The sequence below is a fragment of the Chaetodon auriga genome, chromosome 3 (assembly GCF_051107435.1).
Source record: "Chaetodon auriga isolate fChaAug3 chromosome 3, fChaAug3.hap1, whole genome shotgun sequence".
In the NCBI taxonomy this organism is placed as follows: Eukaryota; Metazoa; Chordata; class Actinopteri; order Chaetodontiformes; family Chaetodontidae; genus Chaetodon; species Chaetodon auriga.
The window spans coordinates 2,748,654-2,768,595 of NC_135076.1; the positions used below are offsets into that span (position 1 = coordinate 2,748,654).

General features: G+C 39.4%; 1 protein-coding gene across 7 annotated transcripts in view; it reads right to left on the bottom strand.

The window, feature by feature from the left end:
• ptprfa (protein tyrosine phosphatase receptor type Fa) overlaps positions 1–19,942 on the bottom strand; it is a 328,374-nt gene that overhangs the window by 204,817 nt on the left and 103,615 nt on the right. For all 7 annotated transcript variants that reach the window (XM_076722953.1, XM_076722954.1, XM_076722952.1 and 4 more), the window contains one exon: positions 1,767–1,912. In XM_076722953.1, the coding sequence (XP_076579068.1) occupies positions 1,767–1,912 (146 nt within the window). The remainder of the gene's footprint in view (positions 1–1,766; positions 1,913–19,942) is intronic.

Here is a 19,942-nt window from a genome sequence, read left to right on the forward strand (position 1 = left end):
AAAATTGCCCTCAAAAAGATTACAGCTGTCCCAAATCAGAAGCTGTGGATGAACAGTTCATTTGGGAGCATCAAAAGGGCCAAGCATAACCAAAAGCTAAGGTCTGAAGAGCATTTCAACAACGCTGACCCCCAACGCATGTAGCAAGGTGTCCAGGCCATCATAGACTACAAACAACCAGCCCCCACCAGTGAGCAGGATTCATACATGTAGGGTTGCAGGCCCTCCTGGCATCCCTAAATGCAAACTCAGGGCATGTGCTGGACAGGTGACGGAAGTCTTAACTAACATCTCTAACATGTCACTGGCCTGAGCGGTTGCCCCCACATGCTGCAAATAAAGTACTTTAAAAGCAGCAACAGTGAGTTATTAAAGGATAATGCTGTTGCAATCCCAAAACCAACAATACAGTTTGTGCTACTAATATGCATTGTCTGTGTGGCCATAGCCTGATAAACTTGCCATCAGATACTTTTGAAAGGAAATGTAACCCATAAGAGCTGGAGTTTCTCTACATATCCTCAGACTGTGTTATGTTTCTTAGTGTGTGATGGGGCAATGTGCTGAGAGAAGAAAGCAGCAGACAGGAGTTCTGGATTGTGGTTGAGACCTGGGGGTTCCTTCTTTGCTCAAAATGACAGCTGATACCTCTGCCACTGGTCCATAACTTCTCACACCCACAGTGTAAGACATCACCTTAATCAACACATTAGTTGAACAGATGGACTGAATGGGTGCTTTTAATTTGAATATTGTAGGATGTTGTAGGGTGCCAGGGTTACCTTCTGAAGTAGGACAAGTGAAATAAGAAAAGCATTCCATCACACACAGAAAGCTTTTCAGGACTACAGTGTCCTGTGAGGGACAAACAGCAATAATTGCTGAATTGTGGGGGGTAGACAGCATACCTTGTGACCTGGTTAGGCTATTGCCTTACTTCAACAACTGAACTATACTGTTTTATTGGGTGACATGTGCCTGACCATCATCAGTGTAATGTATTCTACAACATTTCACAACTGCCTTTTCTATCTCTGTGCTGTCAGGCAGACATCACTGTGCATGTTTTATATTTTCCCAGCTTTGCTTGTTTGACTGCACATTAATGTACATCACAATAAAGGAGCATGTCTCATTGAAACAATAGCCCGTGTTTTTCTTCATGTGTTTTTGTCGATAGAATTTGGACACATTCAATGTTGGTTTTTGTATTTTAATAGCAATTGTTTATCATTTAAAAAATGTAAGTAATGGTGTCATGGTGCACCTCAATAAACTTGCTCTTACACAAACACTGAATAAACCTGACAGCGTATCATGTGCTGGCCTCTGGCTCAGTGACAGTGTGTTATCACAGTTTTGCTCTCTAACCTGTCAGTGCTACTCTTTAACCTGCAGACTCTGAACTCTGCACTCACTGTGATGCTGATCCTCAGGTATTCCTTTTACAATATTGCACATAACCTGATTTGTATTCAGTGGTCTTCAAACAGACACTAAATGGAGTTGCTGTATAGCTTTTTGAGCATGATGCCAATTAGCAAATACAACCCCAGCATACATCTTAGCCTCACTGCTGCTAAACACTCATCTGCCTGAGAAGGTATGTTGACACATTGTAACTGCAAGTATAGAATTACAGCACCCAACCTATCCTACTGTGTCTCACGCAAAGAGCTAATGAGCTGTGATGGTGTGAGAAAGGAAGGTTCTGCACATTCTAACACATCAGACAGGGAGCTTTGAGGTCTGCTACCGAGTTGTACCTCAAAGCGCTGAGAGCTGACTTTCTTTCCCTTCTTCATCCAGGTGATGCGAGGTTTGGGCTCACCCACTGCCTGGCATACGAACGAGGCCACTCCTCCTGAAATCCCTGTCTGATCGTCAGGGGACTTGATGAAGCTGGGCATGCCTAAGGGAGAGAGACAGTGAGACAAATGTGAGGAAAGGAAGAGGCAAGAGGAGGGAAGAGAAGATAACCAGTATCAGATGAAGTGCCCTGACAGAGAAACAGCTACAGGCAAGTTACAGGGATTTTACCACACTACATCTGCTGTACTTCTTGCAATAACAATGTTCTCTTTCAAAGTCTGTCTCATGCCTGTAGCCACACCTAGTCAAATGCAATGCCAGTAAAAACAGCTGAGCACATCCTTACCCTGATAATAAGCAGTGCCTGTCAGTCTTATTAACAGTGGCAGGGAGCTGGCAGATGTGAATGAACAGAGAAACCTTGAAAACTCAGTTTGAATGCATGAATAAACATGCATCATAAACCTACACTGAGGTGTACATTCACAAAAGATGTGCACTGGAACCAAAATAACAATCACTGTAACATAATCACAAAATAAAAACCTGAAACAAGTGTTGCGCATGTATAGTAATGTTGCTTAACAAAGAAGTCATATTTACTTGTCATGTCATGGTCAAGCTTACGTTAAAGGTACCCTGTGTGGTTTTGGCCACTGGTGGTGGTTTTGATGAGCAGGCCACTGTTTTGTTATATGTGGTGCTCTACTAGCAAAGGCACAAGGTTGCATGTACATATATACTCACAAACACATAGATGACTCAATACATATCCCTACCAACTGCAGAGGATGGTAATGTAAAGTAGAACTTCGAAGCATTCCTCAATATCACAGTTTCACTGATCAACATTTGATGGGTATAACTTGATAAGAAATGTAGCACTGTGCTAGTTAAAGACTGCTTGCCGATATAAATGTGATTATTAAATAAATGTGTGTTTAAAGGACTACTCCGCTTATTCAGTATTGCATTTTCAAAATGTTGGGGGACTTCTTAGAGACACATTAAACAAAGAATAGTCAAAATCAAAGCAGCAGTGGCTCAGACACTGCACAGTATGTTTTCACAGGCTCAGTAGTACTGACTAGTGAACTTGTGTGATGACGTGATAAACTGTAACACGTTTACAGGAGAGGTCAAGTTATATTTGACATGTTTGACCTCTTTCTACCAAATAAGGAGGCTTGTTTAAAACTTGCGTGACTGTCTGTCTGTGTTTCTTGCCCTGCAAAACATCCTCTTGTCAATTTTGCTACATTTCCGGATCCATCAGTGACTTTGGTAAACAAAGTGGCTGGACTAGTAATAGGAATTAGACATAAGAATGATGAACAGAACTTCAAAAATAAGGCCCATGTTGTAATTCATTGACAAAAAGACCATTTTTGTGAACAAACAAACAAACAAACCAACAAAAAAAAAAATGTAGGTGAGTTCATTATTTACTCATCCTCTCACTGTGTTGCTATATTAATGTCAGGAAATGTTAATAACAAATGTGGATCAATTGTATTTCTCTTGAAATCACAGTTAAATTTAATTTTTCTATTCATTACTGCTCCAAAAGATAATTGGTCTAGTTTAATAAGCTTGTTATCTGTGGTGTTATTTATCTGGGATGTACCTGATTCTGAATGTTGTTCAGAAAAGCATAAATAGTGTGATGAAACGTGTATTTCTTATATTCAAAGTCAACTCCATAATTAACATGAAAGATGATGTGACTGGACTGCAACAGCGCTGCCAGCTTATCTATGACTGAGTGACTGCATAGCTGAGTGATGAAGTTACAGCACGGGTGCAGTTGGCCGTGTATTAGTTTCCTCATTGGCCGTTACTCTTTCAAAATGAATCAGCACGAACTGTTACATCACCAGGGGGTGTTACAGTGAACAGTTTTTTATTTCTCCTCAGGGGCCCTGAGCTGGTAGCACTAGATAGTGCCTTAGAGGCACAGGGTTTTTTCAGCTTTGGTTGCTATGATATGAATATCTGTGGAAGTAATTGTTATGGAGATGAAATTTAATGCAAAAACAGTATTAGTACAGCAGTATTAATTTATCCTCCATCACTGCTCAGCCCTTGTACATGTAGGATTTGATGATTGTCTTTGTGGTACTTGTCATGCCCATCCTCCACTGTGTTTGGACAACCAGGTAAAAAGTGATAGTGGTGAGTAAGGCACTTCATTCAAAATTGAACATTGTGCAACTCACAGCAATTGGTAAAAAACACCAAACATGCAGCACTCAGTGCAGAATAGATGCTCAGCACCTTGCATTACTACTGGCTTATCTGCCATCGTCATGTTGGTGTTGTTCCTTCAACATCATAATTAATGCTGTTGCAGGACCATCATTGTAACTGACCCAAAAGCGGCAACGTCGCATAGGGAGCAGGTCACAGTGGATGAATGGGTCAAGCACATGACTTTCAGGCTGGGGGTTGTGTCCCGTGTGGAACATATTGTTACATTGTTGAATTTTTTTCGACTTAGTTCAGTTGTGATTTCCAGTGTTTATTTGTTTGTTTGTTTTGTTTTTTCAATTTCCATTTTTCTGTGGCAGTTTGGTTAGGTATAGGTAACAACATTACTCGGTTAGGTTTAGGCATCACAACTAGTTTGTTAGGTTTATCAACAAAGCAACTTGGTTAGGTTTGGGAACCAGTGCTAGAACAGGCTAACTTTTCCCATACACATATTTTTTTTGGACTTTTTGCCCAAGTCACAAAGCTTTGACATCAAAACAGCATGATTGCTTAGTTGCAATGATGGTCCTCGAGTAACATAATTATGATGTTATAGGAATAACACCAATACAGCAATATCAGATCATGCATTTACGCTATGCTGCAAACACAATTAAGATTTGACGCTATTATAAATAAAATTGACTTGCTTGAGCAACTGTGGCTCAGGAGGTAGAGTCTGAGTCCTGTAGTTGTAGTCTGTATGTGGAAGTACCCATAGGCAAGATAGTGAACTCAAAATTGTCTCCAATGCAGTGTTTATCAGTGTGTGAGTGTGCGTGTGAATGGTTACTGTTCACAATGAGTGTTCACTGGTGGCTACGTATCAATGTGTATGTGAATGGGTGAATGCTGACTAGTGCTGTAAAAGCGTTTTGAGTGGTTGTTAAGACTAAAAAAAGTGCTATATAAATATAGTCCATTTACCATTACTGAACCTAGGAGGGTTAGACAAATAATTTAATATTCAATGTAGGAGCTCCACAGACAACAAAAATGGAAAGGTCACAGGCTGAGACAAGTGGATGACACTTAAAATGTTGATGGTTGAAGGCATCAAAGTACTGTCATCCAGCAGTTCTGCACCTGCCTATTTGCTACCTTGAAATTGTCCCCTGTTAGAACTTGTCCTTCAATAAGAGCTTGTTTCTCTCTTGTAACTTTGAAAAGCAGAAGAACCCAAAGATCATTTTTTTTTCGCAGGCTGCTGCTTGCCTTCCCCTCTTCTTGTGTGGTTTGTGGTTCATGGCTCTGTTCCATACAATATCCAAAAAACATGCATATTGTGGCAGGCCACCCACACTTACAAATTAGCGTGAAATTCGATTCAGGCAGCTACACAGACACAGACATACATGTTGGAGTTAGAGAGCTTTGAGAAGCTGGCTTCTGGCAGGGAGTTTGCTGGTTTCAATGACTTGACCCTCCCTCTTGAACCTTTGAGTCCCAAACTGTTCAGTGGCCAACTCATCAGATTGTGGTTGTGCTGGGGAGCTTCAGGTGTGAGTGTGTGCAACTGTGTCAGGGGGAGGCAGGATATGTGTGAAAAAGAAAATTACGAAAACGAAACTACCCTGGTTAAAGCCAAACTTCAAACTAAATCCAGACTGATATTACATTATACTTATATTATGTGTACAGTCATTTCTTCATACAATCATTTAAGTCTAGTATCAGTCTAATGGGCTCTTGACACTGTGCTCTTGGGGCAACTCAAAGCACTCAGTTATGGTTAGGGCTAGAGATGTGAAATCCACACTATTGTTCAAACACACAAAAGAGATATTCCAACTCTAATTGCCTGTCCTATTTCAGAATACTACAATAATACTAATGCGGACTATGATAAGAGCAGCAGATTGTCTGTATAATCCATTGCATGACTTGTTTTCATATCAGTGAACTACGCAATTGTTCTTTTCTTCCCTTCGCAAAATGGAGAAAACTAGTCAGCCATGCTGAACAGATAATCATGATATCAAACCATCTGAGAAGTAATACATGGAAACATTTTGGATCATACAGCAGATTTGGGAAACTGCTGCTGACTTTTTAAACCCAATTGCCGTACTGCATCATTAATGAGGCAGAGACACTACAGATGTGCACGACCTTTATTCTACAAAGTATTTCAGGATGGTCCTACTGACTTTAAGTGCAAAATGGAATGTGTTGACTTGATCAATTCTCAACACTGATTGATGGTATGATATGGCAGCAGTGTTTTCAAAATGGCAGGCTATAAAGAGGTTCCAGATGGGTTAAATTCTATTTTTTCCAGCAGGAAAACGTGTTTTTTTTTTTTTTTTCAGTAAAGGGATAACATTTTCACAGTAACTTTTGGCAACTGATAAGTCTGCTCTTTAAAGTTCAATGTGATTCCAAACCCATTTGTACAGTAGGAACCAAGAGTTGCTCCCCAGGTACATTTGCATGGAAATTCAGTCATACAAGTTGTACCATAAGTTACAGTAGGGTCTTGAAGATGGTCAGTGTACAGCAGGGAAATACTGCCCTATACCACATGACGCAAAAAGAAATTAGTGTGTGTGAGTCAAGCCAACACAGAGGGTTTTATCAGAGGTTTCAAGCAGGCAGAGGAGGTGGGTGGAGAAGAAGTGAGTGGATCGTACCATTATTAAGCTATTTATTTCCCATGGCTGCTGTTGGCTGACCTCGAGGTTTGACATTGAACAAGCTGGAGCACTTGCCTCACTTCACTGGCAGCTGTGAATTGTCACTCACTGCATGCTTCTCTGACCCTGTGTTTGCCATTTCTCTTGAAAAGATTTCCTTAGAAATGTGTCCATGTCACCTTTAACATATAATCCAGAAGGATAGGCATTTATCCTTCAAACAGAAGAAAACCTTGCATCAGGGAAAGAGTGTATTATTATTATTATTATTATTATTATTATTATTATTATTATTATTATTAGTCGTAGTAGTAGTAGTATGAGTAGTAGCAGTAGTAGTGTACTGATTTCTAGGGAAAAAATGTTTGTTGATTTAAAGAGTTAAAGAGTTACATCTTGAGCCACCTCCAAATTAGTTAAAGTTTACATGGAGACACTAATGATCTTCCACAAAAGAAGAATCTGGTGGGTACTCGGTTAAGTAAAAGTCTACCAAAAACCTTTAACGTTGGATCATGTTGACTGGAGATCAAAATGCAGCAGCAGGAAGCAAAGGCACAGTATCTGCTGAAAACCTCATACATCACGTAACTCATGATGTTTGGACAGCCAGTATGTCATGTCATCTGTAGGTGAGAAATTCAACATTGACTGACACGCAAAAATAATTATCAGTTTGAATATTATACAATATGACTTAGCATGTGCTAAAGGCCAAACACTCCTCTATGCTCATTTAGTGGCTGCTCATTGCATTAAGCCATTCTCACAGAGGACATGCACGGCTGGAGCCACAGTGGGGATGTTGTTTAGTCAGGAAGGAGGTAGAGAGAAGCAGCAGCCCTCAGAAGACATAAACTGGTTCTCTATTCATGCTTCTATGGGAATTATGATGTATTCAAATCCTCCAGGTAGAAGACTTTCTGTTCACTGAGAAAGGGTAAAGAATTTGTTGATGAATGTTAGGATTAATTAAGATGCAGTTTGGTTTCATAAATCTTCTTTTGTACAATGGACAAATATGAGATGATTATAACGTAAACAGTATTCAGGGTAGTATTACAGGTGGTCCCACTTCAGCTCTGGCAAACCAATCATTGTTGACATGAAAGGCATCACTAACATTGTACCAGCACTGGAATGTCACCAGAGACACCACATTTCATACACAACTCATTTGGCAAGAAGAAGAAGAAGAAGAAGAAGACATACTTTTATTAATCACAACACACACATGCTACAGGGGGAGACTGCACACACGCTATGCCTAGTGAAATTAGTCCTTCCTCCGTGGCAGGCAAGGAGCGGTGGGCTGCCAGCCGACAGCAGCGCCCGGGGACCCAGTTTCCTTTTATCGCCATTCGGTGGTGGTGATCTTCTTGCATGTTTTTATTGGGTTTTTTTTTAATGGAGGATACCCCAGGTGAACACGGGGAGAACATGCAAACTCCACACAGAAAGGCCCCCCCTAATGGGCAGCAGGCACCGAAGGCATGGTCCCCAATGCCCACAGTGCCCCAGACGGGAATTGAACCTGGGACCTCCTAGCTGTGAGGCGACAGTGTTACCACTGTTCCACCGTGCCACCAAAGGGCATGAATATAACAGACATCAAATTATATATAAAAGTTTTTTAAAAAAGTTTTTAACTGACATAATTCATACACACCTTCTATATCAGAGGTTTTCAAACTCAGTACTCAAAGGACACGTCTGATTTTAATTGAAGATCAGAGGCAGTCCATATTTATGTCTGACTAACGACATTTTTACTATTTGTAGAGACTGTATACTTTGAGAAGCCCAGCTTTATACGAACACTAATCATATTCTTCCAGGGTGGCTATTTAAGTCAATTAGAGCAAATTTAAGTCACGTGTCAAGACAATGGAAACAAGCTTGAGTGAAGTCTCAAGTCATCTGAGACAAGTCAGAGTCTCAATTCTTATTAAAGGAAGTCTTAACTAAAGCCTGAAGGTCTTGTGGACCATTTACATGATACTGCACTTGAACATCTTTTTGTCAAAGCTGTGTTAATTGTGAAAGTACTTAGAATTCTGCACGCCATTTACAACTTTTCCAGTGTCCTACAATGATCCACAACATTGGTGGACTCATCATTTTCACCAACACATGTCATGGTAGTTTCTATATGCAAATTCTTGCATGGTCTACAGCATACTAGGGAGGATAGCAGGCTGTAAGAGATTTCTTTTCAGCTGACTGTTGCTTGTTTGTTAAGTTCATAGACACTGAGGGGAAATAATAGTTGTATTAAAACTGAATTAGAAACTATATTTTACTTACAGCAAGCACAAGAGGCAATTTAAAGCAGAAATCAACAAATAGACTGGGGTTAGCCCAGTTTGTTCTCATTAATAATGGAAAGGCCACTTAAATTTCTTCATACTCATTCTACATGTATTTATTAAGAATTATAACCATTAAAGTGGTTTGTAGTATGTGGAGGAACAGAAATTCAGCAAATACCATTACCTGATAAAATGCCGAAAATTACAGCAGTTAGTCATAATTGAATACATATTTGACTCCTTTCTGACTGTTATGCTGTTTGGGTCATGTTGCTGCTTTTATCTTTTTTAACAAAAAATAAATGAATAAATAAAAGTAGGGAAATTAACGGAGGCAAAATAGATTTAAAAACCTGACAGTTCACTGTGTTATCCTAACTGTTTAGTGAATAATTATACTGAGGTTAATATTCTGCAATTAAGGGCTTTTATTTGCTTGCTTGAAAATTAAAAAATGAATAGATGAGTATTTCTGCATTAATGGATCTACTTCCATCAATAAAATTAAGAAGCACGTAATTATTTCATGTTTTTACCTTATCTATATGTATGCATACGCACATCATCAATATCTAAAGCTAAAAATGATACATTTTTATTCTGACTTCTTGCACAGAAATCCAGACACAATGGTAGTATAAGTGTTTCTATTAGATGTGGAAAAAAAAACCAGCAAAGAAATGTGCCGCGCTTTTGTATGGCAATACACAAACATAGCATTCTGTGAAAGTAAGCAGTCTTTACGTATAATACCCTTGAAACCTGTAACTAACCCATACATACCTACATGTACCTAAACCCTAGATCTGTTAGTGTTTCCTACACAGACGGTACTCTTTAATGCAGGCAGGGTTCTTGACCCTTCTTGGTCTTGTGAAACTGCAGCATTTATTAACTGACACACTGTAACCTATACTGTACATTTACTGCTAACCTTTTTCTCTGCTCTGCTTGCATTTACCGTCACTTTTCTGCTCCTCGCTCTCTTACCCGCTCAACCACAGACTGTCAGCACACACACACACACACACACACACACACACACACACACACACACACACACACACACATTAAGCACTGAGCTAGACTACTCTGATAACAGGAACATAATGGAGGACATTAAATGTTTCATGTTCTTTCTTCACAGTATGTGGCTGTTTATTGCAACAAGTAGACAAGCTCGGTTTGAGAAGGGGCTGCAGGCAGCAAGACAGAAGGTGACAAAAACAAGAGACATGGGAAATCCTTCATCAGAGCACAGATGATGAGATGACTCTGGCTGCTCTGATTCTCTCTGACCAATAGACAGACTGCAGTGTTGCTAGTTATTCTGTTATAGTACTGGATCAGTGTGCAAGGTACCTCAACAGAGGAGTTATGAAAAAAGCAGGATAGAATTGAATGATTCCAGTGGTATCATCCTCAACTTCTGGCATTGCAAACTAAAAATAACCATTCTAATACTGTATATAAAAAACTGAACTGATCCAGACTCCTTGTTGGAAAAGTGGCCTTAATGGAAATTTGGCTTGTGCTGGACACTCACAAAATATTGATAACCTGAGGACTGAGACAAGTTTCTGCATCACATAAAATCACCTAAACAACCTCAGTAACCCTATGAATGATAAAACAAGCTCTGTATTTCAGTGTGTGTCTAATCTGCTACTCTGCTTGTCAGTATGAAGGATGGACTCATACATGGACACTTTCTTCCAATGTTCCAACATTTTGGTTATTTGACACTAGAAATTTCTGTATCTGTATTTTTGTACTTTCCTCTCTCACTTTTGAAGTGGCTGAAGCTCAGTTAGGAAAAAGGTGTACCATGTATTTCACCACACCAAAGAGGTTGGCAGTGTTTCAATGTACAGTACAGTACACAGTCTGAAAGTTGGTGGGGTTTTTGTTTGTTGCCAGCACTACCAACCAAGTTTGATCAAACTGTGATTGTTGCTTTTTTTAGTCTTGAATAATCAATGGAACGGACAAAAACATTTTCAGGGGCTTTAAGGATTCCAGACAGCTTTGTTGTGCAGTGGCCCTGAGAGCTTGACACACTGCAACTTAAGAAAGGACATGCAACTAGATAAAACACAAGCCAATAATACCAAAAAAAAACAAAAAAAAAACATTATGAATGTGACACTACGTGCATATCATTTAAAATTAAACAAAAAGCACTGCAGTCAGAAAACACAAATAAAGAAACACACAGCAAAAACACAAAGCACAATAAATCAGTTTTAAACACGCAGGTATGAAATATACATTGCTACAATTTCATTGTGAAATAGGAGAAAAACTCACAGCTAAGCCTTAAAGCTATTTGCACTAAATCTTGTTTATTAGTTTGCCTCATATCCAAGTCTGGCCATAATTCATTGCTGCACACAAATAATGTTCTTTGATAATTACCATAAGCTCCTTCACATTATTATAGTAAAATATCCGTCAAATGTACAAGCTTCTGCTGTAACAGCCACCAAACACTGTTCAACACAGCAAAACAGTCTTGTCACCAATTTGCCTAATGACTGTCAATCACACATCAAAGGAGCAGTCTGTGATGCTCTAAGCATGGTAACCTGGTTACAGTATGTGTGCTCTGGAAGCCCACCAACTCAGAATGTATTTCTCAGACCAGCCTTGTATATCCTTGTCCTCCAGGCTACTGAATAATTGGTGCATAGCTTATGAGAGCATCTCTTCATGGGTGGTTTAGCCCCAAGGAACAGAGCGTTTCCTTCATTCAATTATTCTGGTAAATGATGCCACAGTAAACAGGAGATGCTGATTTTCAACACATGCTGCAGAGACCTGTGGCAGCACAGCCTCTTCCACTCTGACGGCTGCCTGACACCAGCCCGGGAATCCATCCACACAGCGCTTTAAGCTGCTTACATGCAACACTAACTGCCTTGTACTGGTGCTTGTCACTCTTCATACCAGTCTCACTTTATACTGGGTTTCTCAAGTCTTATACTCAAGGATATGAATTCAGGCATTATGAGGTTTGAGCTACAGCTGCTGACACACCATATTTTGTGTTAAATTGTTATATTTAAATTTGACCGTTTGTATGCTAGTTAATAAAATATACAATACCACAGGTTTTCTCCAGAATTTACGTGTTATCCGGTTGAAAAGCCCATGAAACAGCATGTACACCATGATGGCAATTAAACGTCACTCATAATGATAACTTAGTTGAGCAGATCTTATAGCAGGTGTTATCCTGACACAACTGAGCAATATGTAGCCTCAAACCCATCAGCATGATTTCAGTCTCTCATGAATCACAGTTTTGACATGAATAAATGAAACTGTCATTGCTGTTACAGCACCTCAGATATTGTGGAAATTATTAGTTTTCAAGTCTTTCAAAACAATGGCATACAGTTCTGTCAAGGGCATTGTAAAACTATGTGACTGGATAGGACTGACTGGGATTATTTCATGCAAATGAGTAAAACTTTTGCATTTGTTGGGGAATACTTTCAGCAGTCGATTAATCTACATTTGGTTCTGTAGTGAGTATTTGGAGCAAAAGGACAGTGCATGTGGAATTGAATCAAAATAACTACAGTGTCTGTTCAAGGTAATTACTGCTAATTACCTATTGATAACATTTCAACTAGTTCCATTTCAACTACCTGTTGGAAGCTGTATTGGTATTTTAGTCACCAAAAATAATCATTCTGTGAAAAGAAGACAACTGGAAACTCACTTGCTGAATTTCCATGTGTTCATGTCACCAACTAGTGTTTTAAAGTAACTACCGACTTCATAAAAACATCTTTGCAGGCAAGTGTTTAGAGTTTTGTAGATAGTCTAACTTTGATGAAGGGTAAAAAGGTGTAAAATGACTGTAGTAAAGGACATTCCAAAAATGACTTGGCCTTAATTCTATTCCTAGGTCACAACTATTTTTCAACAAACTCATTTTTCAACTCCTGCACCTATTGTTTCCCATCATGTTGTCACCCACTGCAGCACACTTGTCTTAAAGCCCTATTTCTCATTTGGACTCTAGAATTTAATGGTGTCTAGGCATGCAGCCAAGCAGTCAAATGTTGTGTGAGGTGGAATAAAGCTGTGTTTCAGAGGCAATTCACAATGACAAGTGACAACAGTTTCACACAAAGTGTCTTCTCCTCACAGAGACTCATTAGGCTGTGGAGTTGAGAGGGAGCAGCCATGCAAATCAACCTCTGATCAGTCAAAGTGACATATAAACAATCTGGCTCCCTATTCCTGGACACCCGAGGTAGAAACACTGCAGGGCCTTTCACACTTCTCTTACTAGCCTTCCACCGAGGAGTGGAGAGCTTCTAATTCAGAACAAGAGAGGCTTACATGGAAAAAGGAATCTATTTCGTCATGCGGAGGTCAATAAGGTTTCCTCTAACAGGAATGAAATAGTGGTCATCAATACTCATCCAGGTAGAGTAAAATGCTCGTAATGCACTATTTCCTTGTACACTAAATACAATGATTTTCCCAAGTGTTTTACAATGATGCCATTCCACAAACTAGGAAAAGTAATTCTATGTATAGAATAGCATATTTACATGGCCTAACAAGTGAAAACACATTATAGAGAGTAGAGGGAAGAGCAAAGGTTTGCTCATTGAGTTTCACAGCACAACTCTCCTGCCCTCTAATACAGAAAATCCTGCCAGTTCCCCAGTGCTGCTCTCTGACGGGCCTGTCAGGATAAACTGTCAGCCGTGCGCCGCTGGTAACTTCTTGCTTCCATGGTGTAACAGAGAGAGCAGGCAGAAGGCTGATACATGGCTGCACAGAGGGAAGAGTGAAAGTGTCTCTGAAGAGGTAGCTCACTGCATTCACAGCTCAGATACGCAGTGGGACTGAACTAGACGATCCTACAAAGCACTGTGACATTTCAGATTTTATACTTCTCATTTTTGTTATCAGGCAATTTGTGGAAATACTTTTGGTATTAGGTCTTCGGTAAACTCTAAAGCTAGTTAGCTCTGCAGCCAGCGTTTTTTTTTTTTTTTTTTGTTTTCCCCTTTTCCAATTATTATTGTTATTCAAACCACTAGTCAGCCAGTTAGGCCAAGCATCCAATACTCAACAGGATAAATGGTTTGACCATATCAGACAATGGGGGTGGTGCAAGTTTATATCATTGTAACAGAATATATCATGATATAGGAATTGTTCTGTAAATTCAATTAAGAAATGGTTTGAGACAACCATACTGTACATGTGATTATTTTCTTCTTTTATTTGAGCTTCCATACAACTGCCTCACATGAGACAACACTTAATTTAAAAGACTAACTTTCTTTCAGACTGAAAGTTTCTAAATGAGAACAACAGAGATGCATTAGGAGGTGCATTATCGCCACCAACTGTTACTCAGTGGGGGCAAGTTATTTCAGGTTATGGTGACTACTGTTGGGCAAGTTATGTGAAAACTGTAATCAATTACTCATTACTCATTACTTTACTCATTACTTTACTCTCATTACTCAGGCCAACTCAATCAAAGGTGGCTTAAAATAATTCCAAATCCTCCACACCACGTCTCATTTTTTCTATTTAACAAGTGTTTATGTCAACAAAGAAAACAAACTGTGGTTTAAAACGATGTATTGTGCTCCTACAGTTTGAATAGATTCACTGACCATCCAGCAGCATCTTAACCACACAAAGCTCTTTAGAAGTTTAGAAACTGCCTAGGACTAATGCTAGCAAGCCAGCTAAGAACACACATCAGGGGGAAAAAATGACTGTTAAATTTCACTCAATGATCTATTGACAATAAACTAATAAATAAAATGGGAGGAGGACATCAATGAGCAAAACTGTCGTGATCAGATGACCACAGCACAGAAACATCTGAAAAGCAGCATGTGAAATACACGTGTTGGCCACTTCATTAAGTACACCTATACAATGAACAATACAGGCTCTTACTGAGAAGGGTGGCCTCTGGCCTTGAAAGTATCTTTTTATCCCTGACACATTCAGTACTTTCTTGTTTTGAGAATGTGGAGAGGTTATTATGGTGTCAACCCACAAACAAATCAAGAGTTAATTTAACAAAAAAAAAAAAAACCATATTCATAAAATCTCCTCTATACAAGGAGAGAGACTCTTTCTCACACTTACAATGCAAGAACATACTCGGACATATACACACAGATTGACACAAATGTACGAAATCCTGTTCCTGTATATTTTTAATGAAAGGCAGAAATTCTAATGTTGCCCTCCAAAAACCAAAAAGCCTTTTTACAAATTTCATAAGTCAGTGACATGAAACCACAGAGTCCTTTCAATCCTTTTATGATGAACAAACTAGCTCACTGTATATTTACAGTCACATCTAGACTCAAAAATACATTTTTCCGAAAGAGAAAAACAAATCATTCTCCAATTCCACTTCATGACATGATAATCCATATGTCAAACCTCTGCAAAGAACAGCTCATCTTAATCAAACTGAAGCTTTACATTCTCACGGGCCAATCAATTTATGCACTTGTCAATAGCAGTCTGCCAGCACAGACACTGCAATTCCAATATATTCAGCTGAGCCAGAGTAGTTGGCTGAATGGAGCTATGAACAGCTGAATAGTAGATGACAACAATTCAACAAGTCATCACAAAATCATTTATGAAATTAATTCAACATGAATGATTGGAGACGATGTTCCCAAATCTACTGGTGGAGTTTTGCTTTGAGGTGTTCTTCTATGCCTTTTGTTTGTATGATCAAGGTATCACGGTGTCTTTATTATCCCCAATGGGGCAATTTGTTATGCAGCCAGTAGAGAGAACACATTCATACATACATAGACTTAAATATGACATGAAAACTCACCAGACAGTGGACATAATAATACAATATAAAAAACATGATACAATAAAACAACAAAAACAATAAATAGAACTAGCTGAAACACTCATGTGATAGTGTTTAAAAAACTAGGGACAGTGGGTATAAAAGAGTTCTTCTATCTGTTGGTCTTACATCTCTTGGACACAAATCTACGGCCAGACGGAAGCAGTTTGAACTCTGGATGCAGGGGGGTGACTGGGATCATCCAGGATGGACCATGCCTTCTTAATGGCTCTGTTCTTATGGATGGATGGCAGGTCATTTAAGGTAGCCTCAGCAATCTTGCTACACTCATTTATGATACTATGCAGACATTACACCACTGCTGCTACCTGTCGCCATTACCAGTGCCATCCATGTTTAGCTCAGCTTAGCTTAGATATTAAGTAATGGTAGACTCTTTTAGCTGCCCTCAGTACAGCCTCAAATGGAAATCTTGACTGACTAAGCATAATCGCTCAGACATTGGATGACAGACACCATTAAGATATGTATTTAAGTCCAAACAGCCCAACTGAATAGTGTAGACTTTACAGACAATGTTAAATTCCTGTTTTCCCTTATCATTTTATACAAACAAACAGCCAGTCAGCCTTGCAGAGACCCAGTAGTCTTAACTTCTGTTTGGAGAGCTAGATGCAGAGACACTGCTGCCACTTGTGTTTGTTCTTATAAATAATGCATTGTTCTCTCCTGCTCCTTGCTCATGACCCGCAAAATTGCCTCCCCCACAAGTATTGTAGCAGTACCCACAAAATGCCTGAAAGCTGGAAGGAGGGAGGCAAAGAAACAGGAATAAACTGATTCAATTTTCAATTTTTCAGATCATTATGTGTATGAGACCCTGGTGACTTACAAATCCAGAGACAAGCTGGGTAGGGGAAATGGAAGGTTATAGCATACTAGCCATAATGTGAGCCCTGACTGAATCAGAACATTGTGAGTGCTTGAATACACATTTTTGTGTCCTCAAATTAAACTATTAACTGGCTCAGTAGAACAGTGAAGAAATAGCTCATTTACAACAGGATTTAAACCGTCAAAGAAAATTCTGGGTTTAAGTCATGTCTTAAGCTTATCTGGCAACGTGGCCTCACACCTGTTTTTGTAGCCAGTGATTTTGAGGTTTCTCTTCAGTTTCTCCTGATGTCTCAACTTTGCCTCTTTGATACCAGCTTTCAGTCTCGCTCTAGCAGTGTTGTGTGCTTCCTTTTCACATGACCGAAAGGCAGCTGTTTTGGATCTCATTGTTGGTGTATATTTCTCAAGATTGATATGGTTCTCCTGGGTGGTGGCACCTCTGAGCCTGAACCAGTTGTCTGATTGACACCCACAGAGTGCAATAGCTTAATCCTAATAGCTTAATAGCTTAATTTTGTGATGGAGCCAGGTGTCTGTATAGAAGAACAATGGTCAGACAGAGAGGAACAAGTCTCTGATTTCCCATTGCTGAATTAGCCCGAGTGTTATTTCACCCAGTTTATTTTCTTGCAACCGGACATTAGCCAGAAGTATGCTGGGTAGTGGAATAGCCTTTGTTCCATGATGGATTATTTTAGCTTTGATCTCAGCTCTCTTCTTGAGGTGATCACAATACTTGCGGTGGCATTTAGTCTGGCTGGTCTGGTAAGTAATGTGTGTTTCAGTAATAAAGGTGAAAAATTACCAAATTAAAACAAAAACATAGCAAGGTTTGAGGAGGTACTTGCTACTGCATCTGCATGCGCCTCCATCACCATGGTTTTCTATGAACAATACATTAGCACACCATGCATATTGGGAAAGATGGCAAGGTCTGATTGGCCAGATGTAACATGTAGCCTGCCATGTCTCTAAAATAAGTCAAGCCAATAATTTGGGGCACTATGACGGCCTTATTGGACACAATAAAAGGTGAGTGATCCCAACATTAGAGGTAATGAATCCTAAATAGGAACTACACTCAAAACTCTGAGGACTTGATGGATCACTGGAAATGCTTAGTGCTTCATTTATACTTGGCTCTCCAGAATGAACGCCAATCTGATTCTTTTTATCTTGTAATTACTGTGGGAGGTAAGTGCTGGTCATGTAAGACTACACAGAGATAGTAGATACATTAATTTGGTTACCTCTGCCTCATGTTTGGGTCACAATTGCAATTACAATTACAATTAGTCATTTGGCAGATGCTTATATCGAAAGTGACGTACATATGAATTCACACACCAATGGCACAGCATCAGGGGCAGTTTTGGGGCTCAGCATCTTGCCCAAGGATACTTGGAATGTGGACTGCTGAGGCCAGAGATTGAACGACCGCTCTAGCTCCTGAGCCACAGCCACCCAGATTGCATTATATCTGACAGCCTTGATAAGAATCTATCATCCATAATAGCCATTTGTGCATGACAACTATTTGAATTTTGAGTTTGACAAATCAAATATAAGAAGTGTGGACACTAGTGCCCAGGTCACTGTTACACCCTTGAGACTAGGCTGCAGCTGAAACATGAGATTAAAATGAGTGCATCTGTTGTGTGAGACGTAGGAAAGTAAGTAGGAAAAATCTGAAAATCTCAGGCAAAACCAATCGTGTATATATATATACAGTACCGGTCAAAAGTTTGGACACACCTTCTCATTCAATGTTTTTTCTTTCTTTCTTTCTTTTTTTTTTTTCTACATTTTGATTAATACGGAAGACATCCAAACTATGAAGGAACACATATGGAATTATGTAGCAAACAAAAAAGTATTAAACAAACCAGAACGTTTTATATTTTAGATTCTTCAAATTAGTTTTCAATTAACAGGTGTGCCTTATCAAGAGTTAATTTCCGCAATTTCTTGTCTTCTTAATGTGTTTGAGACTATCAATTGTGTTGTGCAGAGGTAGGGTTGGTATAAAGGTCTTTACAGCGAACAGCCCTATTTGACTACTGTTCTAATCCATATTATGGCAAGAACCACTCAACTAAGTAAAGAGAAATGACAGTCCATCATTACTTTATGACATGAAGGCCAGTCAATCTGGAAAATTTCAAGAACTTTGAATGTATCCTAAAGTGCAGTCCATCAAACGCTATGATGAAACTGACTCTCATCAGGACTGCCACAGGAAAGGAAGACCAAGAGTTACCTCTGCTGCAGAGGATAAGTTCATCAGAGTTACCAGCCTCAGAAACTGCAAAATTACAGCACCTCAGATTAGAGCCCATATAAAGTAGTGGACACATCTCAACATCATCTGTTCAGAGTAGACTGTGTGAATCAGGGCTTCATGGTCGAATTGCTGCAAAGAAACCACTTCTTAGGAAAAACAAGAAGAAGAAGAGAATTGTTTGGGTCAAGAAACACAAGGAATGGACATTAGACCAGTGTTAATCTGTCCTTTGTCCAAAAAATATCTGAAAAGGGATTATTTTTATGTGATGAGTTGACTCAAAAGAATTCTCCTCTACCGCATTATGTGACAGCTGAGCTACAGAGAGGTGACGACTGGAAAGCACCCCCTCTGACAGATAACAACTTCCCTGTGGAGAGCTGGCATTTGACATGTAACCAGTTCACATAGACACATAAGTTCACTTCGTTAATTATTTTTATATTCTGAAGATGTCATTTCCATCAGTACATGTGGGGGACATTTAAGCGTTTGATGGATGCTTCATGATTAATTGCATCAAAATTATCACTTACATTCACTCATCTCATTCACAACGTCTCACATTGCCATATTTGCATCAGCAGGGAGATTCATTGCATCAAATCAAGTGGTAATCATTTCTTCCATTCATATGAGACAAGTGTCACCCTGCTCCTTACTGTAAGCTGAGACTCCAGTCTGTCGTGTAGTTCGATACACTTCACTGATAAAATAGAGAATTACACTGAATTACATCAAACAATTATCACTTTCAGTTTCACTTTTCTGCATCACACTGCATGATGAACTGTGCGTGGACAGAAACATCACCAAAAAATATAGTATGAAGAAGCAATCAAGGCATGAACATTACAAATAACTGCCTGCGAGCCAACCACCAAACGTCCACAGCAGAATGCTA